This window comes from Spodoptera frugiperda, chromosome 13 (assembly GCF_023101765.2).
Source record: "Spodoptera frugiperda isolate SF20-4 chromosome 13, AGI-APGP_CSIRO_Sfru_2.0, whole genome shotgun sequence".
In the NCBI taxonomy this organism is placed as follows: domain Eukaryota; kingdom Metazoa; phylum Arthropoda; class Insecta; order Lepidoptera; family Noctuidae; genus Spodoptera; species Spodoptera frugiperda.
The window spans coordinates 8211984-8235762 of NC_064224.1; the positions used below are offsets into that span (position 1 = coordinate 8211984).

General features: G+C 35.6%; 1 protein-coding gene and 1 long non-coding RNA gene across 4 annotated transcripts in view; one reads left to right on the top strand and one right to left on the bottom strand.

The window, feature by feature from the left end:
• LOC126911323 (uncharacterized) overlaps positions 1-17143 on the top strand; it is a 60544-nt gene extending 43401 nt beyond the window's left edge. Inside the window, exon 2 of the long non-coding RNA XR_007705840.1 lies at positions 17081-17143. This is a non-coding gene — a long non-coding RNA (uncharacterized LOC126911323). The remainder of the gene's footprint in view (positions 1-17080) is intronic.
• LOC118270242 (mushroom body large-type Kenyon cell-specific protein 1) overlaps positions 1-23779 on the bottom strand; it is a 195365-nt gene that overhangs the window by 129917 nt on the left and 41669 nt on the right. For 2 of the 3 annotated variants that reach the window (XM_050697946.1, XM_050697947.1), the window contains exon 2: positions 3926-4037. In XM_050697946.1, the coding sequence (XP_050553903.1) occupies positions 3926-4019 (94 nt within the window). In that variant the 5' untranslated portion in view covers positions 4020-4037. Of the gene's footprint in view, positions 1-396; positions 1030-3925; positions 4038-23779 lie in introns of those variants that run through there. The other variant, XM_050697948.1, reaches the window with a different exon arrangement.

The window sequence follows — 23779 nt, forward strand, 5'->3', positions numbered from 1 at the left end:
TATCGTAGCAACAAGAAACCCTATTTTAAAGGTGACGTCACTACAGCAGATACCAGATCTCGGGTACTAGAACAAAAAACTTCTATTCCTCGAGACGCCATGACACTTTTTTGTCGTCGACCTAAGATGGCGAGTGACGTAGACCATCTAAAACAAAAGAAAGCCCCACCCACTTACGCGCAAAAAAGCAAAACAAAAAAACATACGTGCATGGAAAAAAAACAATGAGATTTTAAACGCTACGGAAACAGGGGAAAAGCACGGACGTGGTAAATCAACAGTGGCAGTAAATCAACAAATAGGAGCAAACGAAAATCCCGAATTCACGGGACTGGCAAGTACACAGCGTAATCCCGGCACAGCGAGCATGCAAACTCGTAACAGTGGCACATTTACCGGGGACGGCATCAGACGAACACTTGTTGCTTGCGGATGCCAACTCCACGGTTCCAGGCGGCCGCTAAACTTCCCAACCGCTGCAATTACTCCCACAACCGAATTACAATTCCAAAATACTAGAAAATTGACTTCAACCAACTTTCAAAGTAAAGTTTGCAAAAACTTTTCTACACGTATAAATATTGTATAAAAACTGCAACGAATAACTGGTGTTATAAATATATGTTATGTTATATATTGGTATTATTAAAAGCACCTATTTATTTCACTGAGCACTTCACTACGGTGTCTACGTCTTGAGACGCGACTTCGCGACGCACTTACAAGACGACGCGAGACGTTCGAAAATTTAAATTTCGGCTAAGACCGTTATTTACCGGAATTCCGTTTTTTAAAAATTACGTGCACTTCGGTTGTTGTTTTAGAATTTTGAATTTATTTTTTCCGAAACGTTAGCCGTTGTTGGAGAGCAGATATTGAATAATTTAGCTCCTGATTGCGGGAGAGAAGTTGCATTAGTGCACGCCGTCCCGGTTGCAACAGGTTGTTTGGTAGAGAACTGAGGGGCGCATGCGCGTAGCCGCGACCGCTGCACCCCTCTACAATGGTCACATCCGAATTTCGATTTTAATTTCCCGGATGGATTAGTTTTCAAGGCCTTTTCAAATACTACAACATATAGACATTTAACTAAACGAATTTTATTAACACACATTCTTCATAGACATCCCATTAAATACAATTAAAATGACAAAAACTGGAAAACTGACAAAGTATTAAATAAAAGCAAAAAAAACAAAAACATAGCTCTCTAACACCCAAATCCCTTGATTTTCACCCCAAAAACACACCATAAAAACAACAACCCACCTTCTTACATTCCCAACCACTCATACACTAAACAAAACACAACAAAAACTATTAAAAAAAGACTTAAAAAAAATTCTTCTTGATGAAAATTCCGTAAGTTGACGTCAATTTTGCGGCTATTGTAGATGTCGCTGCACCGCTCTTGGCCTCCTATAAACACGTGTAGAGTTAGGTACTGATAGCGCAGCCTTATCTCTAACCCCCAATTCTAATCACTAGAAGTATTCCTTAAACCTAGATAACAGAAGAGAAGAATACATTTTGTTAGTCTATTATTCTTCTAGACTATTCTTCTGGTAGGGGTAATAAGAATAGGTTAAGGGGCAAAATTGATAATAACTGATATTAATTCAAATTGTATATTATTATATGTACCGTATATGTGTAGTTCTATATCCAAAAAGAGATCGATTTTTGACATTCGATAATTTTTTTTTTATGACTGATAACGAGATTATAACATCGTTTACCAGATTATAACATAGATCACCTGATGGTATGCACCCAAAACACCAGAGGCGTTACAAATGCGTTGCCGGCCTTTTGTGGATTAGGAATTTAAGGGTTTTTGGGGGATCGGGGATTGGGGAGATTGGGAAGGGGGGTAATTGAGCAGCTCATTCTACCGAAACATGGCTCTCCCACACTTGACAGCTAAAATAAAGATAGAAAACTGGACAATATGTTAGAATGTTAGATACTGTTTAATTTTGTCATCTTCAAAGTAACAATTTTGTCACCGTTTGTCAGTGGTGTTTAAATAATCTTAGGAAGTACATATAACTCGGAAAAAGTCATATTAGTACTTACCATTGATAGGTTTTGAACCAGCACTGTCATGCATGAGAAACGTCTTAAACCTCCGGGCCACCACAACAATTTAAATAACGAAATCTCATTACAAACTACATTTAAGTTTCAGCCCAAGACAAGATATATTTTCACATCTTAATTACAATACCAGTTTCATAAACACACACAAGTCAGAATCCCATTTAACAGTAAAACTACCAAACAGAAATAAGCATAGACAAGCACCCCCACTTAACCATAACCTGCCTCAAGGCACACAAAGTGCGCAAATAACCCTCAAAACTCCACAAAAGCTACTTCCATACATAAAACCCTAAAACGAGAATCGCAATAAGGCCGTAAAACAAATAAACACACAAACAAAATTCATACAACTCGGTGTACAAAATTTTCACGAACTAAATACGTGGAGTATTGAGGGGATGGAGGGTTAAGTGGAAAGATTGGAGATTTTAATATTAAATGCAAAGAAATGTTAAAAACTGGTTTTCAACTATTATGTTTCTTAGTACGTAATAAGTGAAACATAACATAATATTTAAATATATCGACCAGATTGGTGATATATTAAAAAAAGGTTACATATTACACTGACCAGATTAGCGATATATTAAAGACAGATCAATTTAAAAGTACCCTTGATCTACGAGCATCCATGAAAAGACTGATGAAGTACAAAAATACAAAACGCTCAAATTATTTGATTTGACCGTAAACCCTTTGCTCAGTAGTATGAAGACCATTAATTTAAAAAATACAACTTTATATAAACCTTCTAATCTATAACCATGTTTATCACTGCTCCACCAATTTTTTATAACGGGGGGAAACCTTCAAAAGGCGCTTAGCTTTCTGGGGATAAAAGACTAGGGAGTGTGGGATTTTTACCTCACTAAAACCAGCCATCACTGTTACACCTAAGTAACAATAACACCATCTACAAAAACACACCACACTCACCCAAAAACCACTATTCACCACTACCATAGCACTCTGTACCTAACTTACTCACACCCAACACTGTTGCTTCAGTAGCGAGAGTATGTAACTGGTTACCCTGGATATTTTTAGCGTGGCTAGATAAGCACAGGTTTCGTGCACACTGCACAGAACACAGAGCACAGTTGCTCTTTTATACGAGTAGGTACTAAGCTTCTAACAAAATGCACGGATTTTTTTAAAGTAATTTAAAATGGTGGACACTTGTGTGTTCTTTAGTATTTGCGTTTAGTAAATCTTGTTGTAGATTTTATTTGGTTATTTTGGTGTGACATAGTTTTAGAATATGTCTGATGCTGGAATTTTGCTAGGAATGATTTAAATGTAACATTTTTAATAAGACCAGAAACAGTTTTATTTATCTAGCTTACCGTATTCGTTCCTGATTTTTGAATATTTAACTTCTTGTATTAAAGACTACAATTGTGCGTTTCGGCACACGAAGGGTTAATTCTAATTTCAAATTCAAAATTCAATTTAATTTCTTATATTTTTAAAAGGTATACTTAACGTTTTTCCTAAATTCTTATTTTAAATATTACAAACACTGGCCGAATACAAAATCCATTAAAAAAAAATAAATTAAAAAATCAATTCCTTTTTTGTATTTTTAAAACGTAGATATTGTTTTTTCTAAATTCTTATTTTAAATATTACAAACACTAGCTGAACACAAAATCCATTTAAAAATTATGATACATATTAAGATTTTAATCAATTCCTTTTTTGTATTTTTAAAAGGTATTGTTTTTTTCCAAATTCTTATTTTAAATATTACAAACACTGACCTCACAGAAATACCTTTTATAAAAATTAAATATAAATAAATAGGGGTGTCACTCACCCAATATGTAGACCATATTCTTAGTCCAGCGCTGTAGCTCCTTTCGTATCGCGCGACGTTCCTGTTGGCACCGCGCGAACGAGCACTCCGCCATGGCACTCGAGCGACAACCCTGAAACAATGTAAAAAAGATATTTAGTATCATTATTGATAGTAACAGTAAAGGGATCTTATGAAAAAGTAATCTTTTGGGATTAATCCAAAAAAAATAATAATTCATGAGTCGGTAATGGCAAGAAGCTTAGTAATGTATCTTACTAATTCCTATGATTAAACATAGCCTATAAAGTAAAAAAAAATATTTTTAAATATTTTTTTATTGGAATAGGGGCTAACGAGCACGTTGCTCGCCGCCCATGGACACCCGCAACACCAGAGGTGTCACAGGTGCGTTGCTGGCCTATCAAGAAGGAATGTAAACGCTCTTTTCTTGAAAGATTGAATATTTTTCTCTACGGAGTATCAAATTCAGAAATCTGTCAACGTTACATAAAAACACTATCACTATCTACACTTCCTACTTCATTATTATATTTTAAGACACCTCAACACAACAGGGATCAAATACTGAAACATCTGGCTGAAAAGCTGAAACACTGAAACAGCGTCAAACTTCCAAACTTCGTATCTTTGATAACTCACTGAAAATGTTCCTGTAACCAAACCCCCGTTCGAAACTGCTGCCTGAAAGTTGTGAAATATTCATATTTATACTGTAAGGTAACGCGTTATAATTATAAGACTATGATTACATACATAAATATTCTAAAGCTATTTTAAAATTAGGACCATTTGATATTTCGGACATTCGGTAATTCGAAATAATTTAAGAGTTCTTCGAGTTACGAATTCGAATGACGATTGTATATAGTATATAGAATTAGGATGATGTCAGGGTATGAAAATTAAAAATCTAAATATATAGTCCGTCAGTTAGATAATGAAAAAATATTACACACGTATTCTTTTTTATTTTGTCATATAAGATAACAGTAGTTAAATAAATGAATCAAACCTTAGGAGTGGGAGCAAAAACGTCATTTCTCAATACCTATTGTAAAATGTACTTGGAAGTGACGTTATGCGATATATCTTTGAAAGTATTTATTTAAACCACCCTGTTCCTACCTGCTTTGAGTCGGAGCCCTGGTAACCCGCTAGGCAGTCCACAGCTCTGGGTAATTCTAGAGTCTTCTGTTATAATACCCGTGGCAAGAGTAGGAGAGGGCCGAATGTAGATAACTTTTGAATATAACTGACGAAAGCTATCTCAAGCTAGATGCATACATCTTTCAATTTCTACTCTTCAAAGAAACCCAACATCACACCTAATATTAATATTATCATTAATTTCAAATTCAAGACGTATGGAAGATGTCAAAGCATATACATATATTATACAAATATATATGTATATTCTTTTACTCAATGCAACCAAAAGATCTTAATGATTGAATGAATGAATGAACGAACATGATGCTCAAAGATGCTCCGAATGAATGACAACTAAACATCGAACGTCTTATATTATCTGTATTAAGATTTTACCGGGAAATTTGTCTATGGTAAGGTTTGAATGTGGAACGTGTCTTTGGTTTGAAATTTCACAGTTAAGATGGTTTATGTAAAATACTGATATTCAGTTAAATCTTGTGAAGATTCAAAGACGTCTCCAATGCATAGGGTAAGAAAATAATAATTATTAAATTCATTCATTCATACATATGTGCAAATTTTGGCACGTAATGCCACTGTACAATGTACATCCACATTTCACAATGTATGTTGTAAGACACATTTCTAGACTCCGTGCTACTACTAAAATTTTCGAAAACATAATTATTAAATGTTTAATTTTATTTTAATAGGAGTTAATAAAGGTGAATTTGGTCAACGGACATAATTCCTGGAACCGGTAAATTAAATTAAGACTGACTACCGACAGAAAACTGTTGAAGTAAAATTTCGCTAGCGTCGTCGGTCGCCGGTGTCCTCTGAATGAATTATTAAAGCGATATTTAACATCAAAAACATAAGTATTTTAGGTATCATAATAAAAATATCACAAAATAAATTAATAACGACTGCATACTTTACTCAAACTGGGAGTAAATTCAAGATTATTGTAGTTACAAATCTTAGATTCATATAATCATACTCAATTGAATGATAAAACTGCACATTCAGTATTAAATGATATAAGGTAACCTAACCAAATAAGGCCTACCTTATTTGGTTAGGTTACTATAAAAGAAAAATATCAGTATTTCAGGTGACCATAAAAATATGACAAAATAAATTAACGATTGCATGATTCTACTCAAAATGGGAATAAACTCTGACACTGAGTAAACCAATAACATTATAATAAAATAAATTTAGTATATCTAACGAAAGTTACAATAAAATGATATAAAATTGTGTACAGATTGGGTACATCGGCACATATTCACGAGCACAACAATAACATTCGACAGTCGCGTTCATTTTCATCCCAACAATGGAAATAAATTCGGCCCACAAAATCCCCGACCCGTTACTACCAACCGAATATTTTAATTGACTTTCATAACGAAACATCGTTAAATACAGACGCAACGATAAAACATCGTTACTCACGGAACCCCCTTACCTATTACCCCACAAACAAATTGGCCAACATTTTGAAACTCGAGGTCAAAACTTAATTCAATCGAGCGCAAGCGATCGGTGAGTCGGCCCACTAACTAAAATTTCATTAACTCCCATTTCCTGGACGAGCCTAGCTATCTTCGAACATCGCAGCTCGAACAAAATAAGAAATGAACCCTATTCAATTACTATTACATTCATCGAAGTATCGAACCCGCCGGTCAATGGCCCCGAAAGGAGCTAACGAAATTCTACGAAAAACCTCCGATCCTCATCAAGAACACCCGACACCCCCCGAATATGCCCGAACCACCCGAATCTGGCCCCCGAATTCTTATTTCAAACTCCAGACGAACAGGGGGCCGGGGGGTATCGCGAAACTATTCTTATTTTAAAATCTCTCTCCACGGAATATGCCACGAAAGAGGTTCTTATTTTAAAAATATCACGCTCCACCGAAATTTTCTTATTTTAAAAACTTGAGGGGGGTGCGAACGTTCTTCCGAAATCCACCGCCCCCGCTCACCCCCGGGGCCCCTCGGTGGCCAGTTATGATATTCTTATTTTAAAAATCGCTCGAAGCGTTCCGATTCTGTTATTAAGATGTTGGTGTGTGCAAGCTTTTATGAGGCCGCTTGTACGTGAGCCAGGATCATCTAAGACACAAAGGGGTATTTCGCGTAAACCTATACATTGTTATGGACCGCATCGAGGTCGTTCTGTCTCGCGATAAAATAATAATAAAGCTTGAAAATAAATAGTAAATCTCCATTCGCCATCCCTGACCTACATGACCCAGTTGCGAGTTATGTAGCCGATTCTCGATTCACATAAATTGTAATTCCTAATTTCGCATAACGAAGTGCGCGTAGGCGATTGGAAATTCAAATTTTCGAGTCGTGAATTTTGATTTGTGCAGGTAGGCAGGTACCTGCAGCGCCGACTTGCGTTAGAGTACATCTGTAGCTGGTAATGAGATCTCCTGTATTGGGGCATCGTCTGAAGACACGTGTAGCGTATTGATTTCGTAGATTACGTATACATTCCTACACAAGGAGCATGTCTTGCATACGGCAGCTAGCTGTCGTGTATGCTACCCTAGTACTACGCAGCTACACTACATGTGGCATTCTCATTTCGACGTGGAAACAGAAACAACGTTCATCGATCATTTGGAATTATTCAAATTCAAATCTGCATTCTAAATAAAAAAGGGATTATAAAAATTTTCGAATCGGCGACCAATAACGCTTGCCGCCAATTTCCATGGCTGTCAAATTTGGGGCCGCCGCGCCCGCCACCCTTCTCAGATCAATTTACGATAACTCGGTTTGAGCTCCGTCCCGCTCGGCCTTAAGACGCAGCCCTATCCCCGTCTCCCCGCGGATAAGTTCTAGAACTGGGCAACTGTTGAGCGCCAACACCCGATAGGTGGAATGTCCATGAATTTTTATTTAAATTTACTTTTCGAATATGTCATTGTCAGGGGTGGTGTGGTGTGTGATGTTTTATTACAAGTTTTTAATTGAATGGGAGTGGGCCGTCCTGCGTCTAATGTTTTTTAAAGAGTTATTTCATGCATTAGTTTTATAGGCATTAAAAAAAATGCTTTCATAAATGTAAATAAAAAAAAAATACCCTTTTTTTTGTAACTCCCATTGTTAAATTAATCTGTGAATTCTAAAGGAACACACGCACATACAATTTAAATAGAGAACTTCACCCACACATGTATAGATCGATTCGAGCCCCCTATCTATTCAGTAGAATATCATTACGGCGAGCCCCTAGTAAATAATAGTGACCCTATTTCTACTAGATACCGCGTTCTATGTTACGGCAGTCTCGGGACCATTCTCTCACGCGGATATGGCCCGGGACTTATTTTTAACTGTTGTGTGCGTCTTGGCCGTGTGTGTGTGTGCATGGGGGTGGCGGCTACGTGTGTGTGCGTGCGTTTGAAATATTCCCCCGTAGCGTGGCGCGGGGAATTGATGTTTTTAATTAGTTTCCAACGGTTTTCGTTGGTGGTCTGCACTAGTCGATTTTTATTATTATTTATTAAATTAATTTATATTTACAGTAGCGTTCTATAGATTGCGGTATTCGAATCGATATTCGGATTCTAAAACGTGACGAAATTTTCTTTGAGTATGAATGAGAATGCATTCAATGTGGTGAAACTTTAATTGAATCACACTATCCGTGAAACAATTTCGTCAAAGTTAAACTAAAATATAAAACAGGGCGAGTGGAGTAACCCGGTACGTTTCCTGAAAACTTTCCTTTGTAGGCGAAAATTCAATAGGCGGGAAGTTCGGTCGCGCCTGTGCCACCCGGCAGCCATTGTGCCCGCTAACGGACATTAAAAAGTGTCTAATAAAAAATTACGAGACCATGACGAAATAGTACTTAGTATTTACATACACATCAACTTTATTTCACTTTCTAATTCCAATTTACACATCAAACAAAAAAATATGGCGTCTGACAAATCGTTCAATGACGAATTCGGAATTCAGTTTTTAAAATTCAAATTCAAAATGCTCTCTCAACGAAATAGGTACACCTGTATGAATTTAAATTTCGAATGTGTAGTGTAGTTGCTGCCACAGAATAACTATAACTAACGTTTTAATATTTAACAACTGTATTTTTTTTTGTATTTTTCATGTAGTATTATTTTCTGCTGTGTCAACTGTGGAAAATTGTCACAGAGTAGTTGGAGTTTGTTGAGAAAAATGTACAGGCTGGTTTTTTGTTGAATGTTGTGTGTAGGATTTCGCTAGGCTGTGGCAAGTTTGTGTACCTGTTGCGCAGCGCTTTTGTTTTTGTTGATCGCTAGTTTTGGAGCTAGCCAGCGTTTGATACGAGTTTATCATGAACCCAGTAAAGGCTTATGTTGTTCATATTTTTTTTTATCTTTTTTTTCGGATTCCGAACGTCGGTTTTCGCACTTGGAAAATTTGTTTTATGAACAGGTTTAGTTGAACGGGTTTTTGTTCCGGCATTTTGTTCGAATCGTCGATAGTTTGCTGTTCTTCTTTTTTAACGTTCTCTTTTTAAATTGAGAACGTAATGACCGTTATGATTTGTAACTGACGTTGGTCTTTAGTGATGTTCCATGCACGTTTTATATAATAATACATCGATTCTTAAATATAAATAGTGTTGAATGTGAAAGTTTCACAATAAGTGAATTTAAAGTAAGACGAAGTTTACCGTAGGCTGTGTTAAATTTGCATGGCTGCTTCCAGACCTGTTGCATTGCCTGCTGTATGCACATAGATTTATTTGGTGACAGCACTGAATTTCATTTCATCTTGTGTTAGATGTTATTTTACTTTAGATTGAATTTAGTTTGCTTTCAAAATAACAAATGTGTTTGTGAATATCAAAATGCTGTTTTAATATTGTGAATGTGTAATGATTTTAAGATTAAAGAAGATATTTGTACGATTGGATTCTTTTTAAGGCATCGATATTAACATTTTAATTTCAATCGAATTTTAAATTCAAATCAATAATGTACAATGCATGCATACATCACTATCGTTAGAAAACATTCTAAATTCAAATTCGAACACACGAAAAATAATAAACATTTTTTTTAATAAAAACTACAAATTCAAATTTCGAACACACACATATTCAGCCAGTCACAACATTTGTAACATTTCGATAACGTGTGAAAAAAAAAATCGAGAGATGACCAAGAGCGTATCCCGAAAAAGTCTTATCCGAGTTTATCCCAAGTTCGTGTAGGGTGACGGGGGGGTGCGGAGTGGGGGGCGGCTCCTCCGCGCCTGTGTGAAAGAATGCCGGGGAATCAATACAACCGTGCACATTAAATTGGCCAGGGTGAGGCTACCACCCTATGTCAATTTTTTTTCGGTAAGTAATTTTCCCAAGTCTCTATTTTTGTTTTGTCTATGGTAATGAGGGTGTAGGAGTTAGTATTTGTTTTAGTGTACGGTTGATGTTTAAGGAAGTTTTAATAAGGTGCTAATTTTGTTTTTATGTCTTTATTTTTCCTTACCTAATGCAAGTTTCATTCTGCAGTAATCAATCACTACAATGTGAAAATCAAAATGATTTTTTCTTGCATCTATATAAAAAAAAAAAAAAATTACGACCAAAATCTTTACATAAACACTCCATTTCTTTTTTAAACTATTTTTTCTACAGAACCTAAGTTAAGATGAAGACTAACCTTTAAAGATACTCATTTACCAACCACTTTTTAGTTCAATAAACATTTTAGAAATTACCTACAAATAAAGTAACGACTAGTATTCTTAGCATTTATTCTAGATTATTCTAGATTCTAGACTATATCTAGTATCATAGTAACTTGACATGTTTACATAAAGCTATTGAGTTTCGCAGTTTGATTTTGTCGGAAACGGAAACCGACTGGTAGCCTGTTGCTTTTGTGACTAACTTGAGGCTGGTAACTTTTATACGAAGAAAATTGTGTGTTTTGATGTATTTTTTTTTTATAGATTGTGAATATTAAAGGAGGGATCTTGGTTTTGATCATTATAGTTTGTTATGCTAAACTATAGCTTAGTAATGTAAGAGTAAAAAACAATTTCAATTTGTAAAGCGAAATGAAAAAAATAAAATTTCACTCTAAAATATCAATTGAGAAATAGAATTTTATAATTATAATGCAGCTTATTTTTATATAATATTTACTCAAAACGGACATCAGTTATTCAAAATTAAAATATAAGAGACAAAGCCACACCGCATCACTAAAAACAAAATGAACAATAAAATTACATAATTTAAAAAAAGAATTCCTAAGTCAATTCTAAACCCCATATTTTTTTTTATATACGAACAGTAAACTGTAGCGGGATATGATACTGACATTGTGCGTTCGTACTCTTTCACTTGCATGTCGCCCTGGTACTTTTCATACGAGATCATATTGAGTAAGGCTTTAAAATAGGGCATAAGTTTTTAAGAATAAGTTTTATTTATGATCATTTATTACTAAACTCTGATGATGACAGCGTAGAATACATTTCGTACCACCCCTACTCTTCTGGCGGGTATCGTAATATGCTATACTGCTATACTTGTGTCTACGAATATCGTGTAGCCGATGTTATACAGACATTGTGCGTACCCTTTAACTTCCATGCTGCCTTAGTACTTTTCATACAATTTAATAATTCATAAGAAAAAATTTTCAGTATGTTCTTTTTTTATGAATAAGTTTTATGGTAATTTAATACTAGTCTAATAACGTTCTTACCACTCCTACTCTTCTGGCGGGTATCGTAAAACCTTGCTATACATGTATCTAAGAACATCGAATAGCCGATTTGATACGGACATTGTGCGTAGATACCCTTTAACTTCCATGCTTCCCTAGTACTTTTCATTCGAGCTCTGAAGTAATTTTCACTTTGACTTTCAGATATTTTTATGAATAACTTTAGAGATAATTTTTATCTAGGTACTAGCATGGAGTCGTGTGATAAAGGAAGATAGGTGTAGTAAAATATATCAGATTTGTCACCACTACTCTTTCCGTGAGTATTAAAAAGTCGACCAAGGGACTGCTTTGACAATTATTGTGAGTCTGTGATAGTTTTACCAGTTAGCTGTATGTTGTATTACCATGTACATATTAATATAGAAGTTTAAATCAATTGTAAACATATTGACTACATTTGCCCATGATTTCAAACCAATAACTAAGCGTAGCTTTAAGTTTATGTATTAGAACATTCTAAGCAATAAAGCTAGGCTCAACGAGACGAGTCAATTACCGAACAAAAACACAATTTCGGCTAACAATACCGTCTGCTAATTTGACTCACAATCAGAATAACAAAGTATTCAGAGACTGCCATAAAACACCGACCCATTTTGCTTAGTGCTTAATTGTCACGGGCGTACTGGGGGAAAAGTGAACAAAAATAGCCCAAGTTTTCTTTCCGCAGACTGAAAAATCTTAACAAAAAACTTTGAAATAAAGGGTAGAAATGAGCCATCAGTACACCAACAATGGTAGGAAAAACAGTCGGGTGAAATTGGTCATAATGAGTGTCTTCTTGCTCCCTCTCACCCCTTCCCCCCTACCCCGTCATCTCCTTTGGGTCAAGCGGGGAAATAAAATTTTAAATTGAAGCCGTGAAAAAGACAAAAATGTTGGAACCGAGAGACTAAAGTTTGGAGTACACCGAGTTAGATTGTGTTCCGTGCTTATTTTTAGTTGGGCGTGCTATGTGAGAGAATGTTCAGTTTTACTATTTTATTCTATTGATTCAATACTTTTAGATTTTCTAATAGCTAAGCTACGACTGCTAAAACCTTACAAGGATATTAAAAATATTAAATAGTCTCACCAAATCTCTCCTTAAAATCTTTTTTCGTGTGAAAACAATCAAATATTGTCCATATTTAAACTCCCTTTAGTTAATAAAATGTCCATGAAATTAGGACAAAATAACTGTGTGTGTATGCAAACTTTATAAGAAATGAACTACGTCTAGGGAGAAAATGGAAATTATTCAACGAATTTAGTATGTATATGTAAGTATAATATATAGTATATATACTATGTTCCAACATATATACATATATCATATTATCTATGTCCGTACAACGTTCTACATTTAAACGATCTTTCAAAAAAAACCGTTACATTATTGCTGAACGTTTCAAATTGTAATGTCAGCTATTCGAAATTCGAATATTTGAAATTAAAAGAGTTCGTTTCAGATTCTCTTTGGTCTTGTTTTAATGATTCTTTATTCGAAATATTGGGCTTTATGACTTCGTTTCTCTGTCGTTGTTTTTTGTCTACGGCCAGTGTTGTTTTTGTTTTTTAACGAATTCGAAATTTAAAAAGTTTGTGTATCGAGAGGATTTGTGAGCGTGGACGGATTAGGATCATAGTATACATTGTAATGATGTGCTAAAAGCGACTTTATGTCGTTGTCATAAGGACTCTGCACTGATAATGTTTGTATCTTTTTTGTTTTGGTAGGATTATTATGATTTCAATTTGTAAATTTTGTAAGCTTATATTATCGAAGTAAGAAATGTAATTAGCACCTACATTACAAATAAATTAGTTACTTCGAGTAATTTAAAATAAGACTGCTATTGGAATCGAGACTTTTTAGCAAAGTTCCCGAATTCGATTCCCGGGTATATGAATGTCCACTCAATCTAAAGCTTACCTTCTATAGTTAATTTATTGATTTCTTTCAATACATCTGACCGTCTGATACTAAATAAGTATCTAAGTACAGACATCCGAATTTGTCAAAACACTTTATTCAACTTCCAACCTTTATACTCTAGTTATACAGTCGAAAATCGTTTGTAGGAATTCGTATATTGGGGTAGGTCTTAGGTCAATACACTGGTTGTTTTTACTTCAGTTCAATGAAGGCTGAGTTTTGTCTTTCATACAAATATATGAGTATTTTGTTTGACACACAATAAATTGTGATATTGTTTAGTTCAATTGTGGACGTCACGCCTTTTAAGTACCGAAGGGGTAGGTAGAGCACATATAATAATTTAGGTAACATTTTCTTTTCTACCCTTATGAGACTTACCATTAAGAATGTCATGTAGTAAGAGGTAAGTATTTGGTACTATACTCTTGCGTATGATTCCCTGGTCAGGTGAAGTTGAACGCTTGTTTATCTTTGCAGCATTTTGATTGAGTTTTTTTTTAGAAATAGCACAGTCGAGTATTGTGATCAGTGTGTTGCAATTGATTCATCCCTCATTACATAGGACACAATAACATTACTCGTGAAAAACTGGATGTAAATATTATGTTTAACTTACTAATCAGCTCATACTCTGTCTCTGTCTGTCTGTATATTTCATCAAAATCCATTCAGTAGTTTCAGCGTGATTGAGGTCAAACATTCAAACAAACAAACTTTCACATTTATAATATTAGTGTGATATTTATGTCCATCTCTGCTTACCTCTCTAGGGATTAAAAACCATCATGTTATGTAAAAATTCCACATACATTTACACATATTACATGGGACTTATAGCACAAATGGTGAAAAGTGGGTGTACATTGTATAGCGACATTACATGCCGTAATGAGCACCTCTGCCTACCCCTTCGGGGATAAAAGGCGTGACGTTATTGTGTTGTACATTTCGGTTACCAAAATTAAAGCTTCACCGTTATAATTGCAAGCACTTTAGGCCGACCTTAATTTAAATGAACCACTTTTATTTTGAGTGCCTTTAATGTAATCTGTTTAATTTGACTGCACGGTTGGTGCGGTGGTTGGACAACCGGCTGCCGCGTAACGTGTAGCGGGTTCGATACCCGTACAGAGCAATTTTTTGTGTCGTTCACAAATTGTTATTTCGGGTCTCGGTGATGGTAAGCAATCGCCATCCACGAAACGCCAAAGGCGTTACAAGTGCGTTGCTGGCCTTTTGGAGGTTAGGAATTTAAGGGTTGTTGGGGAATCGGGGATTAGGAAGATTGATTGATTTGACATAGTTACAACGAAACACAACGCAAGCGTTATTTCACGTCGGTTTTCTATGAGGTCGTGGTATCACTCCGGTCGAGCCGGTCCATTCGTGCTGAAGCATGGCTCTCACACACTTCACCTAATTCAAGCTATTTCAGACAGTACCCTCTTAGTATAAAAGTCAATATCATAATTAAATAACATAATATCTCCATCTACTTCATACACTGTCTTCCAATACAACATCAATAAATCTAAAGACTACACACACATACATACACACACACACACAGACATAAGTAAAAAACTCTTTGAACATAATAAACAGAACAAAGGAAGCCATCTTTATCTGGAAATAATTAATAATATTCCTTAGTAATTAGATAGCATAGCAACATAAACTTAAGCTATAGGAAAGATAATGAATCAATGTAATTAATAAAAACATATCGACCCCCCTTAGGGGCAGCCTCACACTAACGCCCCCTATCTTCGGACGTAACACACACAGACTAATAATTAATCATCCGGCGTCTTCCCACTTTTCTTGCCCCCTTCCACCCGTATTTAATTCCTCGTACAAAACACCCCAACCTCCCCGTTTTTTTTTAGTCTCCCGAAGTGTTTTCATTCTGCTCTCAGACTGAGGAGAAACGGGGTTTCTGACTACAAATTGAATTTTGTGGTTACTTGTGAATATTTCACCGTGTACCGGGATATTAAGCGGTCTGTATACTTATTTGTGTGTGCTTAGCTCTGTAAGCTTATGTTAGTGTTCAACTTAATAACATATTGTGAAAATTTCTAATTAATATTCACAATGGATCTGAAATTGGAATTCGCTTACTTTTTTATTCACCGAAAGATTAGGTGTGCATTTAAAATTCTAACACTCTATGTTATATCCAAATACTAAGTAGACATGAAATATTTAAAAAAGTTATAACTCATGAAATTTTGATCGAAAATAAAACTTATTTAAATGCAAATAAAGGTCAAAATTATATAACAAGTTTATTAGCACAGATTACTAATCAAATCAAGAGTATTTTTTTTAGTTTGTCCTACAAGACAACAATACTTACATAAAACAAATCAAAGTTTAGGAGTGGGAGCAAATCCGTCATTTCTACGTACTTACCTAGACGAGACTTTACGCAATATTTCAAATCAATATATCTTCGAAAGTATTTGTTTCTGTAAGAAAATAAAAAATAAGTGTCTAATATTTTAAAATATTCTACAAAACGGACATCAAAATAAAAATTAGTCACCTACCTTATTCAATTGTCCTTTCAAAAACGCGAATAAAAATAGTTAAATATGATATCAAAATACAATCCACCATATTACATTGTTACAAATCAGTTACTCACTAACCTACTATGAAATATACACAAGTCCTTCACTCTTGACCCGCTTGGCAACTTGCCTGGAACAGGAATCAAATCTGTGACTTATCTCAACAGGTATATTTATTGTGTGTTACTCATGCTTCCGTGTGTAATATTACGATTTGTTTTGTCTTTACACGTAATATAACATCACGCCACATATTTATTGAGAAGATAGACAGTAGTGTGCATTTAGTAAACCTAGGTTTTTTCTAGATTTAACCATGTCCATGAATGACCATGTCCATGAACATAATCATATTTTCCAAACTACATTTTTTTCTGGTATAAGCCTGTAAACGTGCGGATGGATCACCTGATGGTCAGCATTCGCCGCCGCCCAAAAGAACACTTGAAACACCCGAGGTATTACAATTTAACATTCACCATCAAAAAAAAAAACATTGTTAATGTTACAGTCAAAAATACAAAAAAAAAACCTTAAATTAACCAGAAAAATCAACCCAACACATCGTTTCCAACAGTCAACTTGCAACCACAATAAAACAGTTGTAGAGTCTATTATCTAACAACATACTTACACAAAATCAAACGCAATACAAGGCTGACTAACTCCTTGCCGGAGTCTGTGTTTCCTGATGGGTATAACCTGAGTGTCTTCAAGGCCCGAGTGAATAGGTTGCTTATGGGCAGACGTGCTCCATCGTAGGCCGCATCATCACTTACCATCAGGCGAGATAGCGGCCAAACGTCGACCTATTAAATGTAAAAAAAAGCCTTCTGCCGAACCCTTTACTCGAAACCGACAAGACAAACTAATTCCTAAGACTATCACACATGGTACTCATCATTATATTAGCTTTAAGACTTCTATTAGCTGACTATAGGCCTACCCCAATAACAAAACACTATCTGGCACATTTTGTGTCGCCAACAGGGCACTGTGGCGGCCAATGTAGGTTACTATTTTACGCCGGCATTGTGGCTATATGGCACTATGGCACTAGACATCTGTGGCACTATAAAACATATGGTTTCAGAACTATTTTGGGTGGTTATAAGTATGCTATAATATACTTGGAAGGTTAGCAGGACTTGTGGTGTTAGCTACTGTTTAATAAGCATCTTAGAATTGAGATAGGTTGTAATTTGTAATTGATTTTTTAAGTCTTGACATAGGCATTTAATAGTATGTTGTTTTAGCCAAAAATTGAGCCTGAAGTATTGTGCTACACTCAGGTATTTGGAACTTACGTCAAACTTAAGTATATCTGCTGCTAATCCTTTACTAATTATTATGAAATTAGACAACGTAAAGATAAATAAAAACTTCTTTCCGACTCAAGAAAACATATTCCAATTACATTCTAAAACAAATAAATCGACGTTAGATACAAAACTCAATTAATAATAAAGAAAATGTATTCATACGAGTTTTATTTTAACCAATTATTTTAATGTAGTTCCTAATGAACACACAAGCCGGGGGAGTCTATCGATCAGCTTAAAGACGTTCCTTACGATTGGTTGAGAGACTAAACAAAAAAGAAAACGTATTGCATCTTTATAATACACGCATACATTACTGGTGTGGACAAGAAATCAATACATGGTAAGTAGAAACAAGATGGAATTAAAACAAAATGCTTCCCATTACGAAACGTGGACCAAAAATCATAACAAGCAACTCCGACCAAAAATCTAATTAACCGATGTACAACAAAGAAAGCTTTGTAACATCTTATGGATAGAAAGAGAGAGAGGGACCACGAGAAAAATGCATCCTCCCCATTTAGGGGGGGCGAACTCACCCCTCAGGGGTGGGTGTATACATTTTTTCTTTTCCTTTTCTTAAGACGAAAATTTGTTACGCTTTTTATACTTATACACCCGGGGTGGTTCGCCCCCGATCGATAGTAGGGGGGGAGAATGCACCCGTTATCACTACCTCCCCTTATCAATTTTTCGTGCAGTTTTTTGCCTTATTATACTAGAGGTACCTTTACTTTAATTATTCCATATATTTTGATATTGCACTGAATTGTTTAGAGTTTAAGGTTTAAAATTGTGTATTGGTGTGTTTTTCGTTTAAGACAAAGGGGAGATTAGAATGTATGGATCTTATGCTTTTAGGAGTATGAGGATTATTTCTTGTCTGTTCCAAGTGGGAGATTGTGGTGAGATTAATCTCGAGACTGGTCTCTTTTTTACTCATTTCAAACATGTTATCTTGCGTTATCATGTCCCAATTTTAACTAAGACTATTTTGTAGGTGTCTAGAGAAAATGTAATCTTATTTTTACCACAAGGCGTGTTTATCGCCTTATGTGCTGATGTTTCTCAGCTCTAAAACTAAGTCAGTCTTATATCTACGCTATTGTCGCTTTTTGGTGACTCGTGACAAAGGGAGCGTTTTAAAGAATAGATGGATGAAACGAGAGGCGACTAATGTAAGGATGGATAGAATGTGTGAGTGATATGAAAGATAAAGGAGTTTGGGATGTGATGACGCTTGATAGGAGAGAAATTTAAATTTGGTTATGTGTTTGAAATAGAAGATGTCTTTTTTGTCAGATGATTAAAATAATTATTATGTAGTAATCGATTTGGAAGTCATTGGGGATTCTGCAAAAGACGTCTCATGATTGACATGATGATGATAGACTGTAGTTACGTTTGGTGCTGGGCAACTGGCTGCCATGCAAAGTGTAGCGGGTTCGATTCTCGCACGGAGCACCTTGAAGCATGGCTCTCCCGCAGTTAATTGATCTTTGTTTCATTACAAACATCAATCTCTTTGTTATCTTACACATCTATCAAATACAAATCTACATAAATAGTAAAATAAAAGTCCTGTTCTACTACATTCATCACCAACTCCAGCCGATATTTCTATAATTTCTTACAAAGTATTACCCCCTAAGTAGCCATAATGAGTTTAATGAGTAATTAAGCAACCTCTGGTCAGTCGACCTCTCGTCGATTCGTGATGACAACCAATAAACTAACTCTAACCATATTTCAGGTTGGATTTTCCTTTTTTTCGACTTCGCAATAATGTTGCAGTATTTGAATCCACTTGAGTTACGATTATAGCCTTCCTTATGGTCTATTGTCTTTAGTTGTAGTGTTTGCTTCTTTTAAACATGGTTTAAGTGGTTGTTAAGTAGTTGAATGTCTTTATAGATAGGTACTGGTTTATTGGAACACCATGGTCGTATAATTAGGGTGATTTTGCTGTGCTACGTTGCTGTAGATGCGTTTGGCCTCCACCAATCATTTATGCATTGGTAACCATAGCTTAGCATTGGTGGAAACGCATTTAGTTAAGCCATATTTTTATATAGAAATATCCCTCCCTACTATCGATACATCGCATACTTAAGCTGCACATTACAGCTTACCTATTACATCGTAGCAGAGCTACATAGCCCATCTTTGGTGGAAAACTACCCTTAGTCTTGCTGTCCGTCAAAACTTACAAGGTATAGGGCATACCCTGTTTGTATACCAATTTTCAATTTCAATTTTAGTCAGCCTTATGAGTTGACTTAGGTGATAGGACACTTTTTATCCCACAGTAATGCAGGCAAAGTCACTGGCAGAAGCTAGTAGAGTAATAAAAATGTTTTCATTGCTTCCACTAATTTCCTACTGAGATAACGTCTCACTGCATTTATCTTAAGTTGTCCTTTGATGGCCAAGCAGCGTATCTCTCAGAAATTCAAAACATTTACAAGTTTGCTCTCGCGAATAATATTAAAATATCATTCCTTTAGCTTTCAGGTTGGTTGATGGTTTTTTTTTTGGTCCCCGGTTGTGGAAAAGTTGGGATTAATTTTTGTGAATATTTTTTGTGGTTGGTTAAATTGGTTGGTTGTGGTTAATTTCTTAAGTTTTTGGAGGGGAGGTGATTATAATGTTTTTGATTTTAAAAGATGACAAAGTGATCAAAGTTGTGATGTTGATGGTGTATCAAGCTGTCATTTTAAATAATTAATGAAAGAATGAAGAATTGGCTTCTTTTGTCTAACAAACAAAAATGAGTATTAGGTACTTTTTTTATTGGATAACCGACACAACCTTACAAAACCTATTTACTTTTGACAACACCTCAAAACTTCTTTGATAGAACCAAATATACAAACTAATGGGTAAAATAAAGTATAAACCGACATAATACAAACAAAAAACCAGTTACGAAATCCAGTTAAAAAAACTAAATGTTAAATTAACGATTAAAACTACTAGGCACCTACTTCTTTAATCGCAAAGTTTGAAGTCTCCAACTATACATAAACCAAGTACTTATCTCTCTAGAATACTATAAAAAATAAACTTGGGCCAATGAGTTTGTCTAGCTGTGGGCCGGAATAATTAATTGGGTAGATAGTCGTTGTGATGGTCAGTGTTATATGGGATTTATAACATAACTGTTGTTAAGTAGGCTCTTAAATAACATTTTTTGTAGTTATTTTTATGGTATAAGCCGGTATTTACGGAAATAAAGGAATAAAGGAGGCCTATAGAGGACTATCACGAGCTATTGTTGAAAAGGCCTGTATTCCAGCAGTGGACAGTCACAGAGTGTGTGGGGACATTTTTTATAGTATAAGCTGGTAAACGAGCAGACGGATCACAGCAATAGCCACCGCCCGTGGACACCCAAAACAGAGGTGTTACAAGTGCGGAGAATTGGGAACTTGAGGATTATTGGGAATTCGACGATTGGTGAGATTTCACGTCTGTTTACTCTCAAAGATATACAAAGGCGTGAAATACGAGCTTCTTTAAATGTATTGGATTATGAAAACCACAATTACACAAACTGACGACATTTTTAAATAAACATTTGATGTGAAAATTAGGGTAAGTGGATATGTAATTTTATTTCCTAAAACACGTTTTTTGAAATAGCTAAGTGCTTTTTGCTGAATTTAGCCGCTAAATTATCTTCTTTAATAAGCTAAGCTTAGTAGCTTAGCAAGAACTGAATAAAAATGTCCACCATGAAGAAATTGTCAACAAAATGAATGTCAGTCATGTACCTATGGTGAGAGGTGAGGTCATCTGTTTACTTATGGCCACAATCACCTATTGATACCAATAGGCTCTTCCGCCTCCAAATGAATATAAACAAACCTCTTTTATAGAACAAATAAAGGAAACATAAGTACCAAGACACCATAACAGAAAAATAAATAAAAATTCTAAATTCAAAACCCAATGAAACACAAACACGAGTCACGACAATTTCAATGCAAATAAATCGAACAGTAGCAACAACTATAATAATAAATACAAATTTGTAATCGTTTGAAAAACGTACGAAACCGGTCATCTAATTAACAGAAACAATGACACTGGCTGCGCTGACGCCGGTGGCCATGTTGGAAATTCGACCAATCGCGGCGCTCGGAGCAAGGTCATGCGCAATGTCAAAACTGGCGCGTAGCTTCCTAGTGAATCGTCTAGGCCAATGATTGTTACTATGATAGATACCATTCGGCCATTTTGTTATATATCTTGCTTATCAGCAGTGCGGGAGATAAGTGTGATGATAAAAAGCTGAACTAAATGAGTTTTGTACTGAATCTAGTTGGCTAGAAATAGTCTGTGTAATTCTATGTTTTATATAATGCATTTTGTACTGGAATTAAATTGATTAATTTGTGTAGTTATTGTGCGTATAATAAGAGCTTGTTGTCATATATTTTTACGCTATGCTGTTGTTTCTTTGAGTAATAGTTTACTCATAATTTAGTTGTCTCGTCTCTCTGTTATAGGATGCTTTTCCACCAGAGATGTGCTATGCTACGTTGCAGTGGATGCGTTTGGATTCCTATTTTTTTTTACAGCTAAGTTCTTTATATATAGAAAGATGCGTGCTATGGATGGTTTCCGTACTATCAATATCTTCCTCGTTCAGCTACAAAGCTTAGTATCAGTGGAAGCTGTCATAGTTTACACAGCTTTAGCTATAACATTTTCATTACGAAGCTACATAGCACATCTCTAGAGGAAAAGCACCCATAATGTCTTGTTATTATGAGTATATGTATATCTAGTCATTTATAAGACAGAAAATTCACACTGCTGGACTATGGATCACCTAATGTTACATAAGATCCACAATATTCACGCCTAGCAGGTTGAAGATCGCAATTTAAAAGGATCTGGTTTGCCAGAAAGTGCTGCTGCCCGGTCCCTATCACACATAAAGCCCTTTAGTCAGCAGTTAGGACACTCGTCAAAATAATAATCATAGTGACCATTGACCAATATACTTTTTTCTAGGAAACCTAAGAATCATCAAGTGTACACCAAATAATCCCAAATGCCTATCTAAATTCCACTTCTAACAATTTTCCCAAGCGAGGTACGTACTGAGCATATAATAACAAAATATTTTGTACCCATAACGGGTATGGGCCAACCACGTCTAGTGAAAGCATAACCCATGCCCTTAGAAACTTGAGAGTCGCCAGAGAATCTGTAATTTGTAAATTGTATATAACACTTATAGGTAGTATAGTTTTTACGAAATTATTAAGACTTTAGTTTTGTGTGAGACACCACAAGGGCATTAAAAACTATCTTTGTAAGTGTGGGAGAGCCATGCTTCGGCACGAATGTGCCGGCTCGATAGGAGTGATACCACGGCCTCACAGAAAATCGACGTGAAACAACGCTTGCGTTGTGTTTCGCTGTGTGAGGTTACCGGAGACCCATGTCCCAATCTTCCTAATCCCTGATTCCTTAACAACTCTTGAAGTCCTAACCCCTAAAAGACCAGCAACGCACTTGTAACACTTCTGGAGTTACGAGTGTCCATGGGCGGCATTGATTGCTTACCATCAGATGATCCGTCTGTTCGTTTTTGATGTGTAGTCTTTTAGTTGGCTCGACACCCACAGTAAGAGCAGAGGGATTGTAATGTATTTTACTTCATTGACACCACAAGACACATAAGATCATTAACTTTTTCTTTTGGGGATTAGGAATTTAAGGGTTGATGTGGAATTGAGGATAAAGAATATTGGGGAGAGGGATTATTTTGGACCTCCGGTAACCTCACTCACACAATGCAAGCGTTGTTTCACGTCGGTTTTCTATAAGGCCGTGGTATCACTCCGGCCGAGCCGGCCCATTCAACACACTCTTCCACAATTTTTAAAACCAAAACAGAGAGAATAATATTTCGGACGCTACGACTACGACTCGGAATGTGAATTGGTACAAACTCGTTTAAAGATTAAGCCGGCAGAACAGCAGTTTACCGATGAAATGCTACCCGGTTACCGACATAGTGTTGTTACCGTATCGATATTCATATCTTAATTAATATTTTAACCAAAGTGTAGGTCTGTATGTCGT